The sequence below is a fragment of the Aplysia californica genome, unplaced genomic scaffold (genome assembly GCF_000002075.1).
Source record: "Aplysia californica isolate F4 #8 unplaced genomic scaffold, AplCal3.0 scaffold00100, whole genome shotgun sequence".
Classification (NCBI taxonomy): Eukaryota; Metazoa; Mollusca; class Gastropoda; order Aplysiida; family Aplysiidae; genus Aplysia; species Aplysia californica.
In genome coordinates this window covers 683,512-706,455 of record NW_004797370.1, presented here as the reverse complement: position 1 = coordinate 706,455, position 22,944 = coordinate 683,512, and the positions used below count along the sequence as shown (strand labels likewise).

Sequence of the window (22,944 nt, the reverse complement as noted above, 5' to 3'; positions counted from 1 at the left end):
GGTTTTTTTTTTTGGGGGGGGAGGATGTTTGTTTTGTTAGAGGCAACCTTCTTCTACATTTCAACCCTTAACTTAATTTGAAATTAATCGAAAGGTATCCAGACACTTTGGTGTACTCTAAAATAGCACCACTATGATAGCACACTTAACATGGAATGGCCCACTTTGTTTGTGCTCAACTTGAGACAAGACGTGACAAGCTGCATCCATGAGTATTGTAGGCTACTTATACATCAGATTTTGAAAGAAAAGTTTATGGTTATTTATTGGCTGCGCATTCTGAAAGAATTCATAATGAAATAAGATGTGCTGTTACTGTTCTGTATGTTGTAGGGTGGTTGTGCTGAGTTTTTTCTTTTTGTTGACTTGATAGATTTTTAAATAAGAATTGTCATCTCGGAATGCATGTATGAAAATATTTTACATTTTACCTTTGATCTGTGTATTGTAACTCTAAGTTACTTTGAACTTGTTTGAGAGACTGTGTCCCCAATTTTCATCTTTCGTAATGTAGAATATATGTTAATATTTAATGTTATGATCTGTTAAATGTAAATTTTGTTTCTACCAGTTGAGAGATTATGAAAAGTGACAAGCTCATTGGGGATAAGTTGGGCTTGTGCAAGCTTGACATGCACTTTATATATATATATATATATATATATATATTATATGCTTATATAATGTTATACTGTATGCAATTATATTTGTCTATTATATCTTAACTTGCCAAGGCAGCTCTTCCTCCCCCTCCCTCTCTCTGTCCCTCTCTTCCTTTCCCTTTCTCTCTCTTTTTGCCAATGAATTGTTTCTTTGGGACTCCCTCAGTTGTCATTGAATGTTCACAGGCCTTTTAATTGGTACCCTCGTTTTTCTTTGTCTGTTGTGGTAGCAAAAAAAAAACGTTTACACATGGGCTCTCATTTTCAGGTCTGAAATGTAACGGTACAGTTTTGAATAGTGCTTCGCACTGGATGGCCAGGTTGCTTTCAAACTTGATAAAACGATTGGAAAATTTGGAAGAATTACATGCAATTGAGTTTTGGATTTTGTAAGGGGGAAAGTGTAACACATTTTTCTGGAGTGTGTAATGTAACTGTTGATCGTTCTCATGTGAAGGGAAACAGAATGGTCTGTCACATTTCCAGCCTCCCCCCCCCCCACCAGGGAACTACTACTGACTGAAGTTGACTTTAGGCCATTCCCAAAGGGGGGATATTAACATGTTCTTATGCACAGTAGTAGAATTGTAAATGGGCTGATTTATCAATGTCATGCTCATCATATTGTGCTGGAGCAACATAGGGGGAACTGCTGCTTTTTCTTTCCTCATCCTTACTATCATCATTTTTTTTCTACTTCTTTTGTATGTTTGTCACTCTCTTGTGAACTGCTATTTCAGGGGTTCCTTGACAGTCGAAGCAGACTTTGTGCTGTTGAGGCTAGAGAGGTGAGCAGAGTAAGCCTGATTCCCCGTTTGGACTTCTCTGTTGACATCCACCCTTTGGTGCTCATATGACCTTCTTATGCAGTTGCGAACACCTTACTACAACTAACCTAAAACAAACGGAATGTTGGTCTGTCACATTTCCCGCAGGGTTATGACTTTCCTCAATATCAGAACAGGGATGCTGTGTGTTAGGGGTAAAGAATCATTGTAATAAGTTCCAGACACATCTTACATTCTTGCCTACCAAATAAGGATTCTTTGCAGATGGTCAGAGGATCAGCCTACCACTGATAGGTCCTACGTTTTATTCTTTCCCTGCACTATTTGATCATTATTGTGTGGATGTACTTTTCTGTACTAAAACTAACGTACGGATTTGTCTGCTGATGCATGGGTGGTTGGCAGACGCTCTGGTGTAGTTTGCTCCTTCTCTCCTTTCAAACATCTAATGATCTATCGTCCATATCTCTTCTCTTATTCTATGCATGTTGTGGTAACACCTCAAATCTCTGGGACTTGTAAGAGCTATTTTTATTTATGTTGCAAGTGCCATAAAACTCTTACTAAAACTGAACATCTGCTGATGTAAAACTATTGGGCTAAAATATAAAGTTTAAAAAATGATGCTGTCTGCTGAAAGTTAGAATACCACATCCACCCATACCTTTTTAGAGTAGCGTACATGTACTCTAATGTGTGACAGATGATCTAAAAACAGTATGCTTGATACAGCTTTGTGTGGGTGGCAGGCATAGAGGAAGTAGATTGCTTAAGAACTACATCCCTCCCTTCAGATCTCAACTTCCTTGATATCTCTGGCAAAGGTTTCAAATGTACAAAGCCAAGAAAGCAAAAGTTTTTAGAAGAGAGAAAAAAAGACTTAATTCTTTTAACAATTGTACCTACTTTATGTATCTTTTCTTGCTTTTTAAAACTTTAGATTTTGAATTTTGACGAAATATATCTTGAATTCGTGTAACCGGTATCACCGATTAAGAAACTGCAATGAAAAAATACATTTCAAAATTATGAGTGTAATACATTTCGACAACTGCCTGACAATAAGCTTTAAAGGAGAGACAGCACACTTGAGAGAAACAGTAATTATTCTTTTACACAAACTAGCACATGATAAGCTGTGATGTGTTTTCAAGGACACATATTATATTGGGTGACCTTATTTAGGCCACATATGGCCTAAATATGGGCCACAGGTGGCCTAAATAAGCTAAACCCCCCCTCCTTTACCTTATGTAGGCCACACCTGTGGCCTGAATAAGCTAAACCCCCCTCCTTTACCTTATTTAGGCCACACCTGTGGCCTAAATAAGCTAAACCCCCCTCCCTTACCTTATTTAGGCCACATATGTAGTCAAAATAACCAAACCAATGTAAAGCATTGGTTTCTTTACAAGTTACATTATTATCTCTTTAAAACTCTTCACATCCATTTTCCTTCACAGCCGTATCGTACATGACATGTGATGTAGAATCAATTTAAGGTCCTTGGAAAGGTGACCAGAAAATAACAAAATTATTTTATGATCTTCACTTGCACTTGCAATTTTTTGGACAAATTAAAGTCTACCTAATTATATTTTTTCCCCTCATTTTTCTTCACTATAAATGACAACTGGCATGTATTGTTTTCAGTTATTATCAAGAAAGTGGATAGGCGGACTACGGGGTCTATCTAGCCAAAAGGATAGGTGGACCCCGGGGTCTACCTAACAAAATGTTAGGTTTTAGGATGTGAACCCCGGAGTCAGCGTAGTGAAATAAGTAGATCTAGGTTTAACTAAGGATCGGTGGACCCCGGGGTCAACATAATGTAATAAGTAGATCTAAGTTTATTTTATAATAGGACTGGCGGAGCCCGTGGTCAAAGTAGTGAAATTATAAGTAGATATAGGTTTAATTAAGGATTGGAGGACCACGGGGTCTATGTAGTGAAATCAGTAGATCTAGGTTTAATTAAGGATTGGTGGACCCTGGGGTCAATGTAGTGAAATAAGTACATGTAGATAGATCTAGGTTTAATTTTAAGGATTGGTGGACCCTGGAGTCAACGTAGTGAAATAGGTAGGTTTAAGGTGAACCCCAGGGTCTACCTAACGAAACACTAGTTAGGTTTTAGAATAGGTGGATCCTGCGGTCACCGTAGTAAAATAAGTAGGTTTAATCAAGGTTTCCCGGGGGTCCACCAATCCTTAATTAAACCTTCTTAATCCTCTATGGCCTTGGTGACTCCGGGTTCCACCAATCTTTAAAGAAACCTACTTATTTCACTGCGGTGACCCAGGGTCCACCTGTCCTAAAACCTAGTACCAATCCTTACTTAAACCAAATCTTATTTCACTACGGTGACTCCGGGGTCCACATCCTAAAACCTAGTATTTCGCTATGCAGACCCCGGAGTCCACCTATCCTCTACAGGACTATACTATTATTATCAATTTGCAATTTTCATTGATTAGCATTTTTGTTTAAATATAATATTGAATCAGAGTGCAGGGGAGTCCGAGGCGCCCGGTCGATTCGGTGGTCGGCTTTTGTAGATCTATGCATTTTTTACGGAAAGCCGTATTACCTAACCCTATTACTAGATCTATTAGTGTTGTGAAAACTTCAACCTCTACAGCTCAGGCGTCAAAAGATGCTGGTAAATAATAATAGATCTACGTCCTGAAGTTTCATAATTTATTTTTATACAGAATAACACAGTACACAGTCAGTAGTTTTTATTTCATCGAGTTATAAAAATGGCCTTCGTATAAAAATTGCCTTGTTTTCAGAAGCAAGTTTTAATAGTTCTAGTTCTACCTAATCGATTTTCATGCGAATTCAACCATTTTGATGATCTTTCTTTTCCTTTTAAGAAGATGTAGATCTAGACCTGTCGGATGTGGCAGTGCGAATAGCACTGAGTTGTTTAGATCTAGATCTAGATCTAGACCCATCAAAACACGAGGCTTCGTGGCCGATCACAAAAGTCTACGGGGCTTATCGAGGCCGATTCGCCCTGCCGCGAGCACGTTCACTAAACTGCCTACTAGATAGAATCTACTACCAAATATTCTCTACACGATCTTTGCTACTACTACTACTAGGCCTACTAGCCTACATGTACTACTACGAGACAGTACGAGAGAGTGTCACTCAGGCAAAGATAGTGTAACTTTGACTCAGCCACGTAGTATACACACTTTTTATACCCCAAATTTAACCCGAAAGTCCATTCGGAGGATTTGACCTTTTCACTTGACCAAAGTGTGCCAAAATGGTAGCCTAGCTTTTGCCCCTCCATGAAGGAAAAATCCGGCCCTCATTCAAACCATTGGAATTGAGCAAAATTTTGCGTATTGTGCTTTGTTCTTTACAATATTCATTATGGTTATGATTTATAAGTTGTACACTGAGGCAAAACCATACTAAATGAGAAAGGTGCACCATTATGAAAGTGGAATGAACTCAGTTGCCTGAAAAGGGTAGTTTGAACATGTGTGGCCTAAATAAGCTAAACCCCCCTCCCTTACCTTATTTAGGCCACAGTCCACTGTGGCCTAAATAAGCTAAACCCCCCTCCCTTACCTTATTTAGGCCATATGTGGCCTAAATAAGCACTCCCTGTTATATTTCAGGCAAACTGCAGTTTCATTCTGAATAATCCTGAAATGGTAGCAGAAGAAATTGTCGAAATTGTGCTTGTTTCTTTGTTGTTGGTTGTTTTTTTGTTTTTTTCAAATATATGATCCTCCTGGTCCCACAAGTTACCTCACTCTCTGATGGCAGTCTAACTTTCCACATGCTCTAATGTGTTTGTTGTTTTCTCTGTACTCTGCTGACTGATCTTTCATAATTCATGAATTGTGTGCACATTCCCTGCTGATTTGTTGTGAGATGTTGGAACAAAAGCATGATTTAACAATTTGCTCTTGTTTTATATTGTCAGTCTGCTGTTCAGATCATGTACTAAGCCCAAGATTTTGACATTTTTTGGGGGTAATTGCTGCATGTGCTCGAGCAACATTTTGTTCAAATTTAAATGATTTATTATTAAATTTAAATCTTAAATGCTGAAAGATGCAGAACAAGATACCTAATGCTGAGGTACTGTTTTTAAAAGAATGAAACAGTATTTTTTTTTTTGGTGAAAAATGTTGCTTTCTGGACTTAAAACCGATGAACAGCTTGCCAAGGATGTTCTATTGTACCCAGTAATTAACTTGATCTCCCAAACAGCTTCTAAAGGTTCAGAAGCTTAGTCATAATTCTCTAAGTTTTATTGTGTGGAAGATTGTATTGCTGTCATAATATTCTTTATCAGACATGCAGTATGAATGCAATGCTGTGTCTTGTAATAATGTGATATTTCTTCAGTACTAGTAAAAGAAGTGGAGAATCTTTTGTCATATAATAATAATACAGAGCTGGCACTCTTGTGTACAAACCTACACCCTATGTCCTGTGTCAGTGACGCATAAAGCTGATTAGGTCAATGTGTACTTGAAGTGTCTGAAATTGCCAATAGCAGTGTGTGGAAGAATATACTTGTACCCATAATTGATATTCTTCACTGTGTTGAGTCATCTTTTTTATTGTTTCTTCTGATGTACTTTTAAAAAACTCTGTTCAGTCGGTTTTTCAAATGAAAATCTAGTTGTTATTTTTGTAATCGAGTTCGGAATTAGGATATCCAACTACTGTTAGAAAATGATAGTCTGAATCCCGTTTCTTCCCTACATTTTTTTGTGAGAAATGAAAGGAAGGTTTCTTTCAATACTGTTTATGTGATTATAAGAGCTGTAATTTTACCAGTAAATCGGAAAATTGATTATGGTCACTATTTATGATCCCTTTTAGGCGCAAAAATTTGTTTATAACAACTGGAGTGAATTTCTTTTTTAAATATCTAGCAGACCTAGCATGAGTGTGTTTCACACTGACACCATGACGAGGATTTGGGTGATGAATGTGCTAGATCTAATGGCTCTAGTTCTGATTCTAATTCTATTTTGGTGATTACCCGGTTGTCACATTTAATTTTCTCAATGCTCTGGAAATTCTGTAATGATTGGGGTATTTTTGTTGAGATACAGGTATACTAACGATGTACCATCTGCATCCTGGTATGGGGGGACAAAGGTTTTGTACTCTGCACTTTGGATGGGTAGGAACTATTAAGGAATGAGGCAGAAGATGTGAAGAACTCTTATGGAAGAGACAGGAGATTGCCTATGTGATAGAAAAGGGTAACAGCATTTACACGATGCGCCTTTTATTTTGTAACTTCCTCTGAATGTTTTTGGTAGTTATTCAGACTTTGGCATGTGAGAGAAATTTGCTGTTTCACTGGGATGTAGTTCACAGGACTTACTTTTGTCACTTATGCCCTATGAAAAAAAAAAAAGATAGGTGGTTTTCTATCTGTTTGAGACAATGGGAGAATAGTTAGTTGTTGGGGGTTTTTTTTTAGAGATTGTAATGTTCATGTTTCTGTTCCAAAATTGTATTTTGTCTCCCAGTACGTTGCTGAACATTCAGTTGAATCCCCCCATCAGATAATACATTTGGAGCTGGTCGATAAAGTAGAAGAATTTAAGAATTTGCAAAGCGAGCTTGTTTCCACATAAAGTAACATGTTATTATGAAAAAAGACCCTGACAAAAACCTGAAACATATTCATGTGGCATTTTGTTAGTGGTAAGTGGGCACTACAATGTGATCTGTTCCACCTTCTTTTTTTCCGTATTTCTTTTGTGCTAGTTTTTTCTTTACAAAATGGTGGCTGATTGGTAGGTGCTTTGGTGCTCTGACATTAATTTTGATCACTGTTTTTACATTGTTTGCTCAAAAGTGTGCTCTAACTAAGATTCCTGAAACATTCGAAAATATCAATTGGCTGTGAATTTTCCTCTAGTTCTATTATGTATGGGACATGTATATGTTTTTGGGGGATTTTTTTATCTTCCCGGTGAAAAGAACTTTTGACTGATGCGTCTTGTTGCATTTTGCCGTTTGTCTTTATCAAGAGTTCTTTCCTTTGCATTCTCACCATTATTGTCACCATCAAGAGTTCTTTTCCTTGCATTCCTTTGTGCGTCTTTCATCTTGGCAGATTCTCCTTGTTGAACTAACATGACATAACATTGGACACTCCATTCGTAGGCTGTTGGCATGTGCTTTCCTTCTCCTCTTTTGTGTTTGTTACTATTTTGTAACGCCTTTAATCTTTGGCACTTATATGACCTAATTGTGTTGCAAGTGCCGTAAAACTCTTACTAAAACAAACACTCCTCTCTCTTCATCCTGTTGTTCTGGGGAATGTTCCAACATTTTGGTCGTTAGGCTTAAACTTTTGTCTTTCTTTAAAACCAGTGTCTGTGTAGTTGTAGTGGTTAGATACTTCACTGTCGCGCTCAGGAGATACAAGTTTGATTCTTCAATGGGGAGAATTTTTATAAAGCATCTTGGTTTTTGCTGTGATGTTGAATCCCTCCCAGCCAGTGTTAACCCTAACAGCCAGAGTCAGAAGTCTGTCTTCAATACTTCAAAATGATCTAGATTGTGTCAGTGGGGTCGTAAAAACACCTACGTTCATTTTTTTTTCTTTCTTTGAAAATCATAAAGGCAGTGACTAAACCATTTCTATCTCACAGACAGGATGAGAAAGAAAGTGTGGGGAAAGAATTCCAGCTACATTGCCCTCTGCAGTCTGTGCTGGACAGACACAAGCCAGATGTTCTACTTTTGAATGATGTAAATGCGGGTGGTTAAAGGGTTCTACTTCTTTTCTGTCCCTCTGTCTCTTTTGTTTGCCTTACTTTTTCCTTGTGCTAAATTATGCTAAAACTAAATGACAGTTATTATATCAATGTGCTTCTTTTGACTCGAAAATGAAAAAATTCCACGACTCAAAATTGTGTAAATACTGAATTGTCCAAGATAGCCACCCCTTTTCATGAAAAAAAGTTCTTGCCAGGTGAACATTTTGGACAGATCACTTTACTAAACTACACAGTCAAAACTTGTTGTATCTTTTCTGAGTGCTGTAATGGGCATTCCCAAATGTCTCACTTATGCTGATCAGCCTGCATACATAATGTGCTTACAGCTACTTCCTATGACTTTTTTCTCTGTTTTATTCCTACATAATATGTTCTTTTCTGTTTGGGTTTTTTTCCCACATTTTTATTAATTTGATGTCAAGAAATTGTTTTCAAAATTTTGTTGCTGTGCTACTTTTATTTTTTCTAGGTGAAAGTCTGACATTTACCTCAGCACCACAACCAACATGACATAATTGTTTGGTGATCAGCTCATCATTCACAAACTGTTAATGTCCTGAGGAACATATCATAAGACAGAAGAATATCTTTACATTGATGGAAAAGTTGCTTTTTACCTGCACGTTGAACTTTATAGAAGTGCAATCCATGTTACATGTACTTGCACTACTACCATAGTCAACTACGTGTACAAAAAGTGGTAACAGCATCCCCTACCCTTCATGTTCATACAGCCAAGTAATATTTCTATGGCAATATTTATTAATAATATCATGTTTGTTCACCTTAAACTGAATATGGATAATCTGAAAATCAGCAGTGAACAACCTTTCTTAACTTAAAATGCTCCGAAACAAAAGAAAATCCAGCCTTCGAGAAGATTTTGGCCTCTGTAGTTCACTAAACTTAAAACAGTAACAGTATGCCCTATCCAAAATTAATATATGTACTCACTCTATGGCATAAGCATCGTTTTGGTTTACAGAGTAGAATATTATGTTGCTCTCGTGGCCTAGAGGTTAAGGTGTTGGCCTCTCATTCAAAGGTCCCAGGTTCGAATCCGGGTAGCAACCGAAAAATGTTCTTCTCTAAAATTGTCTCCTTTCACCTTTTTTCCTGCTCTCTGGCAATAATTCTGTCGTCTGCTTTTTCTCCCCACCCCCTCACCTCCTTTGCCCCCTCCTCTGGGCTCCGGACTCTTTCTACTGCTACTCCTTGACTCCTTACAGCTGTCTCTCTGCCACACCCCTGATCTTCTGGTAGGAAAGATCTACAGATAGCCTTCTCGGACAAGGGCGAAAAATCTCGGAGGGCTCGTGTGCAAGTTGCGCACGTTAAAGATTCCTTGGTGGTCTAAAATTGATAAGAGTAGGCTTCGGCCGCCACCAGTGCAAAATTCAAAATTTCCGACCAACTAAAAGTATTAGGTGTGTCCCGCGTGCTCATATGACCTCATGTAGTTGCGAGCACCGTAAAACACTTACCAAAAAAAAAATAAAAGAGTAGAATATTATGCTGCTCTCTGTATAAAGCATAACCTATAGAGAAGAACAGTTTGGGCTGTACTTACCACCACTGTTATCTACTGGGTTTGTCACTTGCTAAAGTAGGTTACAATAGGTTGTCAGTTTATTTAGATGTTAACCAAAGTTGCTTTTCTGTGCCAGTCGCAGTTTATAAATATGGATGGCTGGGTGCATGACTCCAACAAACACCAATTTTCCTAATGGCATTTGTCAGAGTTTAGCATCCAGCCATTGTAATGTAAAGAGTAAATTATTGCTCTCTGGAAATATGTTCAACTCTAAAGTTATGCATTTGTTGATGTTAGATAGACCTCATAATTTCTCTTGATGACTCAATTAGATAATATATACATGTCGTGTCCGTGATAATGTTACTGAGATTATGCAGAAGAAAAGATTTGGACATTTAAATGCCACAGAAAGGAATTTATTTTCTTTTTTTTTTAACTTGAAATGTCAATCAGATGGCTACATTTCGTATATGTCATTCCACAAGCACGAAGATTTTTTTTTGTGGAAGTTTTGAGAAAATAACAAGAGAAAGAGCGGGCCTAAATCAACTTGAACACTTTTGTCAATTTTAAAACTGGGATAGAAATAACAAAACGGTGTGAAATTCTATAAATTTGTATAAATGCTGCTTGATGTTTTTATTCGAATGACACTCTATCTGGGAACCTCAAAGAAATAGATTCGGGAATTGTGGAATGACACCGTGACTGACAGTTTGTGAATTGCAATGTGCTGTATTAATCTAACTAATGGATGTTACTCCTCAATGCTTACTATTATAGACATCATATTGCCTTTTCTTTCAAATTTTATGGTCTCACCAAGACCATGTTAGTAACATCTGAGGCTTAACTTGTAGATGTGCTGAAGTCCCTATGTTGAATGCATAAAGGAGAAATAAAACATTTTTTTTTTTTTGCATGAGAAGTTCATTATCGTTAATTCTTGCAATGAGATGTTTTGTGACCATGTGGCTAGTCTGTTAGTGAGTATGTCTGTGCTGCGTATGTTTGTGCACATGCTTTTTTTTTTTTTTAAAGTAGAGGGCTTTACGGCGCTCGCAACTGCGTAAGGTCATATGAGCGCCAAGGGGTGGGTGTCAACAGAGAAGTCTTTACAGGGAATTGGACAAAGACTGCTCACCTCTCTAGCTTCAACAGCACAAGGTCTGCTTCGACTATCAAGGCTCCCCAAAATAGCAGGTCACAAGAGAGTGACAAACGTACAAAAGAAGTAGAGGAAAATGACAATAGTAAGGATCAGGAAAGAAAAAGCAGCAGTTCCCTGTTGTAGATCAGGCACAGTTATGAGCGTGACATGAGTCAGCCCATTTACAATTCTACTATGCTTGAAAGAGAAATGTCCCCCCTTTGGGAATGGCTTAAAGACACTTCAGTCAGTGGCACTGCCCCGGGGGGAGGTGCACATGCTTGAAGTATTTTTGAGTGTGTATAATTATAAGAGTGTGTGTATGTCGGTGTCACTGTCTGAGAGGTACACCTCCCTTTCCCACTGGCTACACAAAAATTTCAACTGAAGAACACGATCTATTTGCATACATGTACATTTATTTACATACATTCATGTCATACATAAACATAGTTATTTGTTAACATACACCACCACAAGACTCTCCCACACACACTGGAAGACGTACAGTCTTACCCTCAGAAATCCGAGAAACGCTCTTGCAATCACTCATACCATAGAGGAGGAACAGCCCTGGCTATTTAACAATACCAGCGGTATTCCAACATGTCATGTGAGCATTTTAAAATAGGTACGAGACTGAATCCGACAAACATATGTCTCAGGAACACATGATGGCCCGTACAAAATAATGAATGATTTAAAAAAAAAAAAAAAGAAACGACACGTCAGCAAACATCCGTCTCAAGAAATAATTCACGCTTCGCAAAACCACCTCAAGAGATAATTCATCCGTCGTAACCCTCCCTCCCCAAGAGATAATTCATCCTAACTACACCCATTCCTACAGATCTTCCATCCATCTTACACCCGCCCCAAGAGATTGTTCATCCATCATACACCCTCTCCCACCCCTTCCCAAGAGATGATCCATCCATCTCCTCCATTGGCAACAACAAACACAACGAGTGAAATTGCACTGCTCTCAAATACTCTTAATTTGTAACTAATCAAGTGACAAGGAAAACAGCCTTTGAACAACCCCAAAGGACAAGACACAGCATGCCATGCACATTTCTCACTAACTTAATACACATACACAACAGCAACACGCACCCACACACGCAAAAAAAGAATTCCTGGGTGTTCCCTTTTCAATGTTGCTAGAAAGTGGCATCTCAACACAAATAAGTCTTCAAAGTGACTGCATTGTCCCATAACATTATAAGATGTTTTTTTCAAAACTCTACTACAACTATTCACGATAAAGAAGGAAAAACATTTTTATAACTTTTTGGAGGTTTTTAAAAATCAAATGTTCTAGAAAAGGGACCCAATTGGACTCAGCAAGGAAACACAGTCAGCGCAGTCTGCAATATACTGCCAACATTGAGCATTTTTTAACCCTTTCCGCAGTGACATATTTTATGTCTTATTCGAAGTGACTGGGTGTTTCACACCCGCACACTCTGATTTAGAGAAATATCGACATAGGTCTTAAACCTAGCGGCTGGGTATGTTACAGCCGTACATCCAAGATGAACAGAAGTTTCATTGTGGATGGTGAGTAGTATTTAGAATATTAAATCTACTCTTAGTCACAGTTACATATGTATAAGAAAAACAACGCAAATTTACACAATACAGTATAAATTGTCTCGGATGGCCACCAATGTCGAGGAGAAAAGTGGCCCTATTACACATGACAGGTGGCTGTCTTACACAGTGCCTCAATAATGTAAAAAAAAAAAAAGCCAATGAGGAAATGGAAAGTGGCCTTTTGTACAGGTCATTGTCTTAATCAGGCAGTCGTTAGAGAGCAGGTTCGACTGTTCTTGTTTTGTTGTATATATATATAGCTCCTGAGAATGTTGTTGCAAAAATAACTTTTTGGAAGTTACTGAAAAGGTTTGCCACCTCAATATTACATCTGGTTGCCGGAGACAAACTGCCACAAAATATGTAACTTTTTGTAAAAAGTAACATATCAAGAATATTTTGAAGTGATAACGAACTTCAGTAGTATTTGCACGGCTAAAGCTTTTCGAACAATTTCCAGAGCAGCATTTCAATGATCTATTACTATAACATAATACAGTTGAACCCGCTCTGACAGCGACCTGTCCACGATAATCACCTGCACAAACAACCAGTCCCCCCCCCCCCCATACTATAGTGACACTGTCTAAGACAACCACTAGTCTTTTCAACAATGGGTGGCCATCTTGGACAATTTCATCTGTATTTCAAGGGAAGCATTTCATTAAAATCTTTCTGAAAAAAGCTGACCCACACCTGTGCCAATATGACAAATACAGTAAGATGATTGGAACCCTCTACAACTTTCAACAGTGAGCAAGATAAGCTGCTCATTGTAGCCTACACTATAAAGAGATCAGATTTCATGGTACATGTTGGGACAAACATTAATTATAAACGTCTGAGTCAAAAACACATGTCAGGGACATGTAATGATTCTTGCACAAGATGCAGAAGCAAAACATCATACCAGAGAGAGAGAAAAGGAGAGAGAGACAGAGAGAGAGAGGGGGGGGGGAGAGACAGAGAAAGACAGACAGAGAGGGGGGGGGGGGGGGGGGGAAAAAAAAAAAGGGGGGGGGGGAAATAGAGAAAGGGAGGGGGGGAGAGAAAGAGAGAGAGTGACAGACAGACAGACCTCTGTGAGACAGAAAAAGAGAAACTGTGTATCATTTCTCAGAGAGGGAGACTGTATCATTTCTCACAAAACTGTATTTCTCATTGTGATACATCAGTCAAAAGCTCAGATGTTTCATGCTCCCCCTCCCCCAACCTCTTTCGACATAACTTTGATCATTTAGTATATACAGGCTGGGTTTGTTTGTTTTTTCACCTGGAGTCTTAGCATGACTTGTCCTCAAAGGGTTAATTATAATAATAATAATAGTACTTATATATTATGCATCCATGCTCAACACACTTTACAGCTATTATTACCCCTACACACCCTCAAACACTAAAAATCTGACAAGATTTTTCGCTGTCTATAACTTTCAGTATAACCACGTACCCATTCCCACCTGGGTAAAGTAAATAAAATTCTATGTCAAATGCCTCTCCCAAGAACTCAACGTCAGGTCTGTGATGGGATTCAAACCCAAGACCTTCGGCAGTGAGCAAACAAAAACCGCCCTAACCACAAGACCACCCATGTATTAAAAATCCAACTAAAGCTGCTTCCCAGGCTCACGTACAACCAATCACAACAAAGATAACAATTTCCCTGACTTAGCACTCTGACACTGACTGAACATACAGTGCATTTACCATTTTTTGTACAAATTATAATATTTGCTCATCACGTGACTACAAAAGATTACATTCACAAAGCATCAATGGGGAAAATCTTATAAATAAACATAACAACATTTATCAAAAATCTTTTCAATACCTTCGCCTTCAACATATTACTCAATCAAGCAACACATGTGTTAAGTATGCCCATGGATAAACAACCCTTTTGTAATCACACTCCCAGAAAAATACACATAAGCTATAGCCGACCTGCCAACCACTCCAAGATTGAAAATAGGAGCTCTCTTCTGATTCTTCCAAAAACTAGATAAATTTGTGGAAAACAAGAACCCTAGTATATTAAGATTATGTAACTAACTGACCACGACAAAGGTGTAGTGTATCACAAATACACACGAATTGATGAAAATAAAAAGATGTTATCATATCATATTTATGATAAGTTACATACCAGTACGACCAGACGTAAACTATAGTCAAGAAACAAAACAAAATAGACTCTGTGCACACCTGATCGGAGTTCAAAAGGCAAAAAAAACCAACCAAAAATGGAAAGCTACCATTCTATCTTAGAGCTTCAATTTTATCAGAGTACCTGGCAGGTCCGTTATGATAAAATGACTATAAACTATAAACTGCATGTAGATAATTTTTTAGACTTTGTGCAATTTTCAACAAACAGTAATCATAACAACAGCATATATCCCAGATCCTTTCATGCAATCTAAAATTAACTCTCACTCCTCTCCAAATCCAGTTTTAGTAAGAGTTTTACAGCATTTGCAACACAAATAGGTCATGTAAATGCTGAAGATTTGAGGTGTTACTAGAAAGTAACATGCAAAGAAAAACAAGGAGGAGAGATAAGGATGACAGATTTGTTTGATAAGAAAGAAGAAGAAAACCACATCAGAGCACATGCCAACCATACACTCCTCTGCAACCACCTGCATACTCACAAGGATCTGGGCAACACATTCAATTGACCAGCACAAGAGAAATAAGAAGATTGTATGAGTTTGTATGATTGCATTGACATGGACAGTCAAAAAACAATCGTCCATTAAAAAATATTATTTTAAACACAATACACTATGTGATAAAAAGGAAATAAAAAACCCAGAGCCTTTAATTTCCCCCACACACAAAGACACCATGTAGAGCATGAACTCGGAAACCACATTCACCTCACTGTCACAAGTATTTCAAGTCCGCAGACTAAGACTTAAAAGAAAAACGCACATAAGCAACAACCCTGTCCATCTGTATGACCTTGAGCTCTTCGTTAACTTATAACGGCCTAACTGAGATCATTAAGTTCTTTATCCTATATCATTCAGCTGTATAAATGATCACTTCCCATCCCCCCCCTTGTGTTTTTTATAAACATTATAATGACATTGTCCAAGACATCTACCTGTCTTAGACAACCAATATTCTCCTTGACAACGAGTTGCCGCCCAAGACAATTTTGACTTTATGAGATGATCAAAGCCAAAATAGGTTACCACTGTTCACATGGCTTGCTTCAACGGGAGAGGACAACACCATGGAGCACATTTAGCACCAGAAAAAAGTAGTTATAGTTAAAGTTGAACAGGAGTGCATTGACAACAACAAAAAACGGCTATTTATGATACAGAACAGTTAAGATAAAAGGACAGAAATAACACACAGAAAGAAAAGAAGCTGAGCCTAATAACGACAAAAGGAAGAGAGGCCAACAAAAGAACACATGACGAAGAGAGGTAAAAAAAAAAACATTTTGTTTTAACACAGCGCTGAGAGCACTTAATTTATCGCGCCCGACCAAAAACTCTTTTTGTTTTAGTAGAGGTTTTACGTCGCTCGCAACTGCATAATAAGATCATATGAGCGCCAAGGGGTGGATGTCCTTACAGGGAATCAGATTTACTCTGCTCACCTCTCTAGCTTCAGCAGCACAAAGTCTGCTTCGACTATCAAGGCACCCCGGAAATAGCGGGTCACAAGAGTGTGACAAACATACAAAAGAGGTAGAGGAAAATGACGATAGTAGGGATTTTAAAAAAAAAAAGCAGCAGTTCCCTGTTGTAGTTCAGGCACAGTTATAAGCACGACATTGTTGGATCAGCCCATTTACAATTCTATGAGAAATGTCCCCCCTTAGGGAATGGCCTTAAGACACTTCAGTCAGTGTCGCCGCCCCGGGGTCCAACCAAAAACTGGATGAAAGACCCAGATGAGAAAAAGCACCTACCTACAGCAAAAATGCCTGTGCTCATTCAATGTGGTTTTTGACTTGCCAAAGATGAGCATTTGTAACTGAAAGTGTAGCCCACAGATGACCAGACCAAAAAAAACGGATACGAAGATGGACAAATCAGATATACCTATGAAAGTTTTCAGTGACAACTTTGTAAATATAAATCTTTACGTTTTTCCTAAAATTTCATGGATGTATTCACATTCATGAAATCGTTACAAAACAATCAGAAAGAAGAAGACATTCATGAACCTTCAGGAGAGTCCTCTGCTCAGAAAGCAAACATCTTGTACAGAAGTATTTCATTTTTTATAACTCCAAAATAATCCAGTAAAAATCATCACACCAACAATCATTTCAGTCATACCATTCAACGTACTGATGAAGATAACACATACATACAAGTATCTCCACACTACTAATCACACATCAAAATAAGCTGAGGGCAGAATGACACAGAACAATCAAAGGCAGCAACACTCACAATTCCCTTTGTTTGCAACATTTCAAAGTCCCAGTCATACACATACACTTACTGGCATACACTATATATCAGTCTATTCTTCCACTTGCTTCAACATAGACAAATGATTTCATTTGATCCCACAGCACTTAAAAATAAACCCATAAGTGACAGCTCCGATACCCCAAATGTCAAACATCCTGACCAGGATGCCGTCCTCAAGTACAATGTATGTCCTAGAATCAGGTGATTTTATCAATGATATGGACAATAAGACATACACCATAAAGGATATTATGATGGTCTACAATAGCTTTGAAAAGAATTTTTTAAAAAAAACTAAAGTAAGATTCATAATCTGTAAATATTTAATTTTGAAGGGAACTGCAAAAAGAAAGAAACCATTCTGTCCTGGCTAGCAAAAATTGTGCACAGTATAAAATGAAAAAAAAAAACCCATCACAAAAGGGTTAACAAACGCAAAATAAGCCTGAGAGCCTGGTCATGTCAAAGTGTTTGGGGAAATCTGAGAGATGCCCTGGCAACACGTGCAGAAGTGCCCTTGCAACAAGTAGTTCATCCGACTGATATACGGTAATGAGAAATGTCTTCAATGAGATAAGGGAAACAGAGAGCTGCATTGCCTGTCAACATAATCCTTGGACAACTCAATCACTTATGCTACAGGTCAAACAAAGCCTGGGAAACTAGACGCTTAATAAAGGAGAGTACCAACTTAGATTCAAATATTTATTATGTTACATCTGAGGTGTTGAGACAGGCAGGAGAACTGAGAACTGTACTGGCATAGCGAGATATTGAGTTATAGAAAACAGAAAAAAAATTGTTGTTACCTTGACCAAGAAAATTTCCAGAACATACCGTCACTGTTACAAGCAGTCCACAAAAGTCGAAATTTTGAGAATTTTTTATTTTTACACCTTCCCAAAGCTCTATCAAAGATGCACCTTTCAAAACCACCAAAATGCAGTTAAATACTACAGTCGAGGCTTACAATTTTATTCCTTTTCATAATTCCTCATAGGAACGAAACAATAAAAACTAGTTTTTTGTCTCTGGTATAGAAAGTACGCAACAGGACTTAAGTGGATCACTTATCATAGCTGCCACTCAGGAATTTCAAAAAAGGAGGAAATTCATGCGAAGGCGGACGCGCGCTCTCCGAAAGCCGGGGTAAAACCAGTGAGATCCAGAGGCAATATACTGGAAAATCTAGCCTATGGTTTTGGAAGGGAAAACTGTCATATTTGTTAACCATAGGCAACTGAATTAAAATGTATTTGAAAAAAACCCAACAAAAAACCAAAAAAAACCAACAAAGGCATTTAAAAGTAGACTAACAAGCATTTGTGTCAATTTGACACAGTTTGGACTTGGAGACTAAAAATCCAGTGTTTGTTGCAAGCTGGTGTCTTATAAAAAGATTTCTTTCACTTTAAACTTGTACATCGATGTAGAACGCGCGCAGTATTGGATGAAGGAGGCAACACCTTTGCCGCTGTACTGAGCACTCCTGTACAATTGCGGTCCCGTTTGCACTTAACTTAGTAGTCCCTCTGTAGTGTGTAGATCTAACCTGAATTAAAATTATAGCCTAGGCTTTCCAATCTAGATCTAGAATCTAGATATCTTAATATGTGTAAATCTAGATTATATCTAGAGATAGATTATCTAGATCTAGATTCACTTCAACAGCCACATTAGCCGTCATGTAAACAAACGGGACCGCAATTGTACAAGAGTGCTGCGGGCTGCGATTTCTTTATCGCACCAAACGCAAAGTGCAGCAAGCAGCTTGTTCAATTTTCTAATGAACTTTTCAAGTCGCACACCGGCTGCTTCTTTCTCATTCCAGCTCCTTTTATTTTTGCATTCTGCATCAATTTCTCTCGAATTTCCGCCGTTTTCAATGACAACTCGGTGCGCTAACGTCCCGATGCCCCATCAACATTGACACTGTCGCCCCACAATAAACAATGTGAAACTAGCGCTAGGCCTAGAAGAACAGAAGTAGAAAGCTACGGGCGGACATGCGCAAGCTGCGTTTTCGTCTCTCTCGCGGTTCGGTGTTTTCCGCGTGTAAAAAAGTATCGCAATTTGCGACCGAGAGCGATCCAGCGGAGGAAGGAGGAAAGTAGCGGGAAAAGCTAGATGAAGCGGAGTTTCCGCTATTTAGCGGGAAAGTGGCAGCTATGCTTATGACACTGATGATATTTGACTGTACACAAAACAAAATTTTAAAATAATACTACAAATGAAAAAAAAAATCTAGAAAATAGAAACCTACAACATCTACAGTTCTAGAAATTTCTTTAAAGATAGCAACCCCATTGGAAAAGAGAAAAAGGCGAGTGATTTGTTTTCATTCTCACAAGGAACACTCCCACCAAATGAAACAATCTCACATTATATATTATTCCTTCACAAATTTCAACAAACAGCGAATGGGTCACCTCATGTGACCAGAACTTCCAGTTGTACTATACAACATAAGTCTTTATATAAATTTACATATCTTTACAGCATAAATGGCCTCATTACAATTGGAGTGGGGGGGCGGGGGGGGGGGATTTTGAAGGTCTTCCTACTTGTCTGGCCGCTTGATATTGGACTTTTCTCCCCTGCAGTCAGGGCAATACCATTTTCCCTTGGGTTTTGTGCGGAGGCCGACGCAGCCGAAATGATACCACTCAATCACGCACTTTTCATTGTCACAGCCAATCATCTCCCCATAGGAGACGTTATTGCAAGAACAATATGTCGGCTCGTTCGGGTCAATCTGGAAGTCCAGCGGAGAGTCACCTCGGTTGGTTTCTTTCTTGACCGTTTTCCGCTTCTTCTTTTTCTTTGGCACCTTTTCTTTCTCTTCCTGCAAACAAAAAGTAAACTTTAGAACACCGTGTCATGATTCATATTATGAACTGACAGACTCAAATTATTGCTCAAACTCAGAGAAAAGCAATAACTTGAATGGCTCAAGTAGACCCGTGCACTGTGAGAGTTGTAACAACTGTAGTAGGGCAAGATGCAGTGACACTGAAAATCTGCCAGTCTTGAACAGAAAGCTACAACATACACCGTAGGTATAATTTACTATCACCCATCCAAGTAGGTATAATTTACTATCATCCATCCAATGAAACGCGAACACTTTATTTCAATAACACAGACTTGCAAAATGTGAGGAGTCCCGATTCCGCACACGGCCTGCACCAACGCACACTTTGCAGAAAGCTCTAATCAAAATTCTGAAAGGTGCTTCCAAGTTTTTGTCTCCCGATAGTATCTTAAACCCCCAAAAAATCAATAATCTCCTCTCCTATTCCTTAGTCATATACTTCGCAACGCCATTACTCCCACCAAAGACAGTCTTTGCTCACACGATGCCGCATTTATTTATAAATGCGAATGCGCGCAGGTTCAGTGACCGGTCACGATGGCGAGCCAGACAATCTAAAAATCGGACAACGTTTGTATTTTCTTTAATTTTTTTTTTCACAAGCGACAGCACAGCGACGAGTCTGAGTATTTAATACATTTTATTTGCAGGGCGACATTGCGTTTATACCGCACAACCTGCATGCCACAAACATTGTGTTAGCCTATCAGACAACTGCTGGCAAACTTCTTGGTGGTAACGAAAGCGAAAGTAGCTCTTGATTTTTCCCAATCAAGCCTCGGTGTCACATGCGCTTCCGCCTGCCGCCATAGCTGCCTATCCGCGTGAAAGTGAAACGTACTCTCCGGACGTGGAAAAGCTGAACAAATATTAAAATAATATCACGATCACGACCAGCAAAAATGGACTTACTGACCACATCGGACTTGGTTTTCAAATATTCCAGTTCTGCGAAACTGATACTATTTTAACAAAGGAATGCCTTTGACAAAAGAGGGACTTGAGATAATTAGGTTTACTCGCCCAAGCTGAATCTCGTATTTTTCGCATTTCAGGATGCGTATTTTTTAAATGAAAAGTCGTATTGGCGTATTTTCAGCAAAAAATCGTACTAAAATACGTAAAATCGTACTGGTTGGCATCTCTGCAGTTTCATAACATATTCACCAAAACAGTGCAAAAGCAGCAGACGCCCTTTGTCGTGACAGAACAGTACTTGCTACGTCAGTGTGATTTCTTAAAAACCCTCTCACAGGTGTTCAAGGATCAATGGTACAAAAAAATCATGAACTGGTTTATAAGTGAAAAGAGATCAATGAAATCAAGAACAGACATAATACTACATCCTTCTCACTAACCTTAATTTCTTCCTCTTGTCCATCATTCTTCGTTCTCCGTTGACGTTTAGTAGCGTTGTTCTTCTCTGGTTTTTCAGGTTCCACCTTGGCAGCTTCTTTCTTTGGAACAACAACCTCTTCAATTTCTGGCTCTTTGGTTGATCCGGGGTCTGAAAAACAAATCAAGTCCAACAACATCTATAGACACAGAACTTGTAAATATAACAGTTTACCCCAATACCAGAATACCTACGCTCTATTATCCATCCAATTCTACGCCCAAGGACATCATATTGAATAATTAAAAAGTTGATCACTTCAAATCTTCATCAAAATATCCCCCTGAGAAGAATGTTTACACTGCTGACTGGAGAAATTACCTGTGATTTATTCACAACATGTCCTATGATGATGATCAGTCTGCCTTAGTAAGATAATTGCTCAGGTAGTCTTTTATTTATCACTTGGCTGTACTTAGACTAAGGCTACATTTTGAAGAACTTCTTGTCAAAGTAATCTTACATAATTGATACTTTTTTGGTCACTTATTTGTTGTTCATAACTATGACAGAAAAAGTAATGTTATAAAAAATGTATGAGAATTTTCATATCTCATTTTTCATTTTAAACAGTTTTCTTTGTCTCCAAATATAATTTTCAGCTATGCCGAAGAAAGGAACTTAATCCTTTTTACACTATTGCAACATCATTGTTATGAACGAACGTATCACTATTACTATTATTTAATAAGCCAAAGTGGCAAACTCACCCAAATGCTCCCTATCCTGATCAAGCTGTCGGGACCTGTTTTCAATCAGATCTGAAATCAGCTGTACCAAAGCAATCTTTTCATCCCCTATTTCTTGACAGTGAATGAGAGCTCTTTGTAAAGCAAGGCAAGATTTCTTTGATGAAGCAGATCCACTCTCAGTTGTGACAGTGCCCCTCAATTGCTGAATTTCATCCAAGATAGCTGGGGAAAAGAAAAGAAAAAAATTCAGTCATTTTTATTTACAATTAGCTTGATAATAAGAATAATTACATGGTTTTTTTTTCATTGTCTCAACTGTTCGAACAAGAGGGCTCATCACTGAACAACCTGACTGTCAGACCTATGAATAAATTTCCTGGAATTTATGAACAATTGAAAGCTTTTGGTTTTCACTTCATTGACTCTTTATTAACTCTGAACCCCACCGGACGCTGGGAGTGTCCAGTACTAGTGACAACTGTTTCATTTTATTTAGTGCTAGTTTTTGCTTATTTTTCAGAACTATTCCCAAACCAAGCATTTAGTAATGACTAAGCCTTTGTTTCCGCTATATAGAAATTAGAGGCAAGCTTTTGTGGTTATAATGAGACATAGTGCACTGGGTTTAGGTGACTGTAGAAAAAAACTCCGGGAAACGGTAGAAAAAACTCAGGCTTAAAGAGTTTTAAAAAACCACTCGTCACTCTTTTGCAGATATAACATTTAAATAAAATATTTCTTTGCACAGTTTAACGTAATTGAAAATGAGTAGTATTAATGGCTTCTGTGACTGAGACTAAATTGAGGAATGTCATATAGGCAAAGCCACTCCAACCCCTTATTTCCCATCATCTGAAAATACTGTGAATGATTCAGCACCCTGGAAAACTGGATCAGTAAAATTGCTTTTACTTTACTTTTATCCACCGCTAATACCCTTGCAAAACCCTAAATAAAAGTCAAAATGCAAATCTAAGCTACAGATGTAGTGTTTACAGTCAGCAACAGG

General features: G+C 38.3%; 1 protein-coding gene across 1 annotated transcript in view; it reads right to left on the bottom strand.

The window, feature by feature from the left end:
* Positions 1 to 19,364: 19,364 nt before the first annotated feature.
* LOC101862174 (inhibitor of growth protein 1) overlaps positions 19,365 to 22,944 on the bottom strand; it is a 7,602-nt gene continuing 4,022 nt past the window's right edge. Inside the window, exons 2-4 of the mRNA XM_005095300.3 lie at positions 21,954 to 22,157; positions 21,206 to 21,354; positions 19,365 to 19,817 (exon numbers count right to left, since the gene is read on the bottom strand). Of these exons, the coding sequence (XP_005095357.1) occupies positions 19,533 to 19,817; positions 21,206 to 21,354; positions 21,954 to 22,157 (638 nt within the window). The 3' untranslated portion in view covers positions 19,365 to 19,532. The remainder of the gene's footprint in view (positions 19,818 to 21,205; positions 21,355 to 21,953; positions 22,158 to 22,944) is intronic.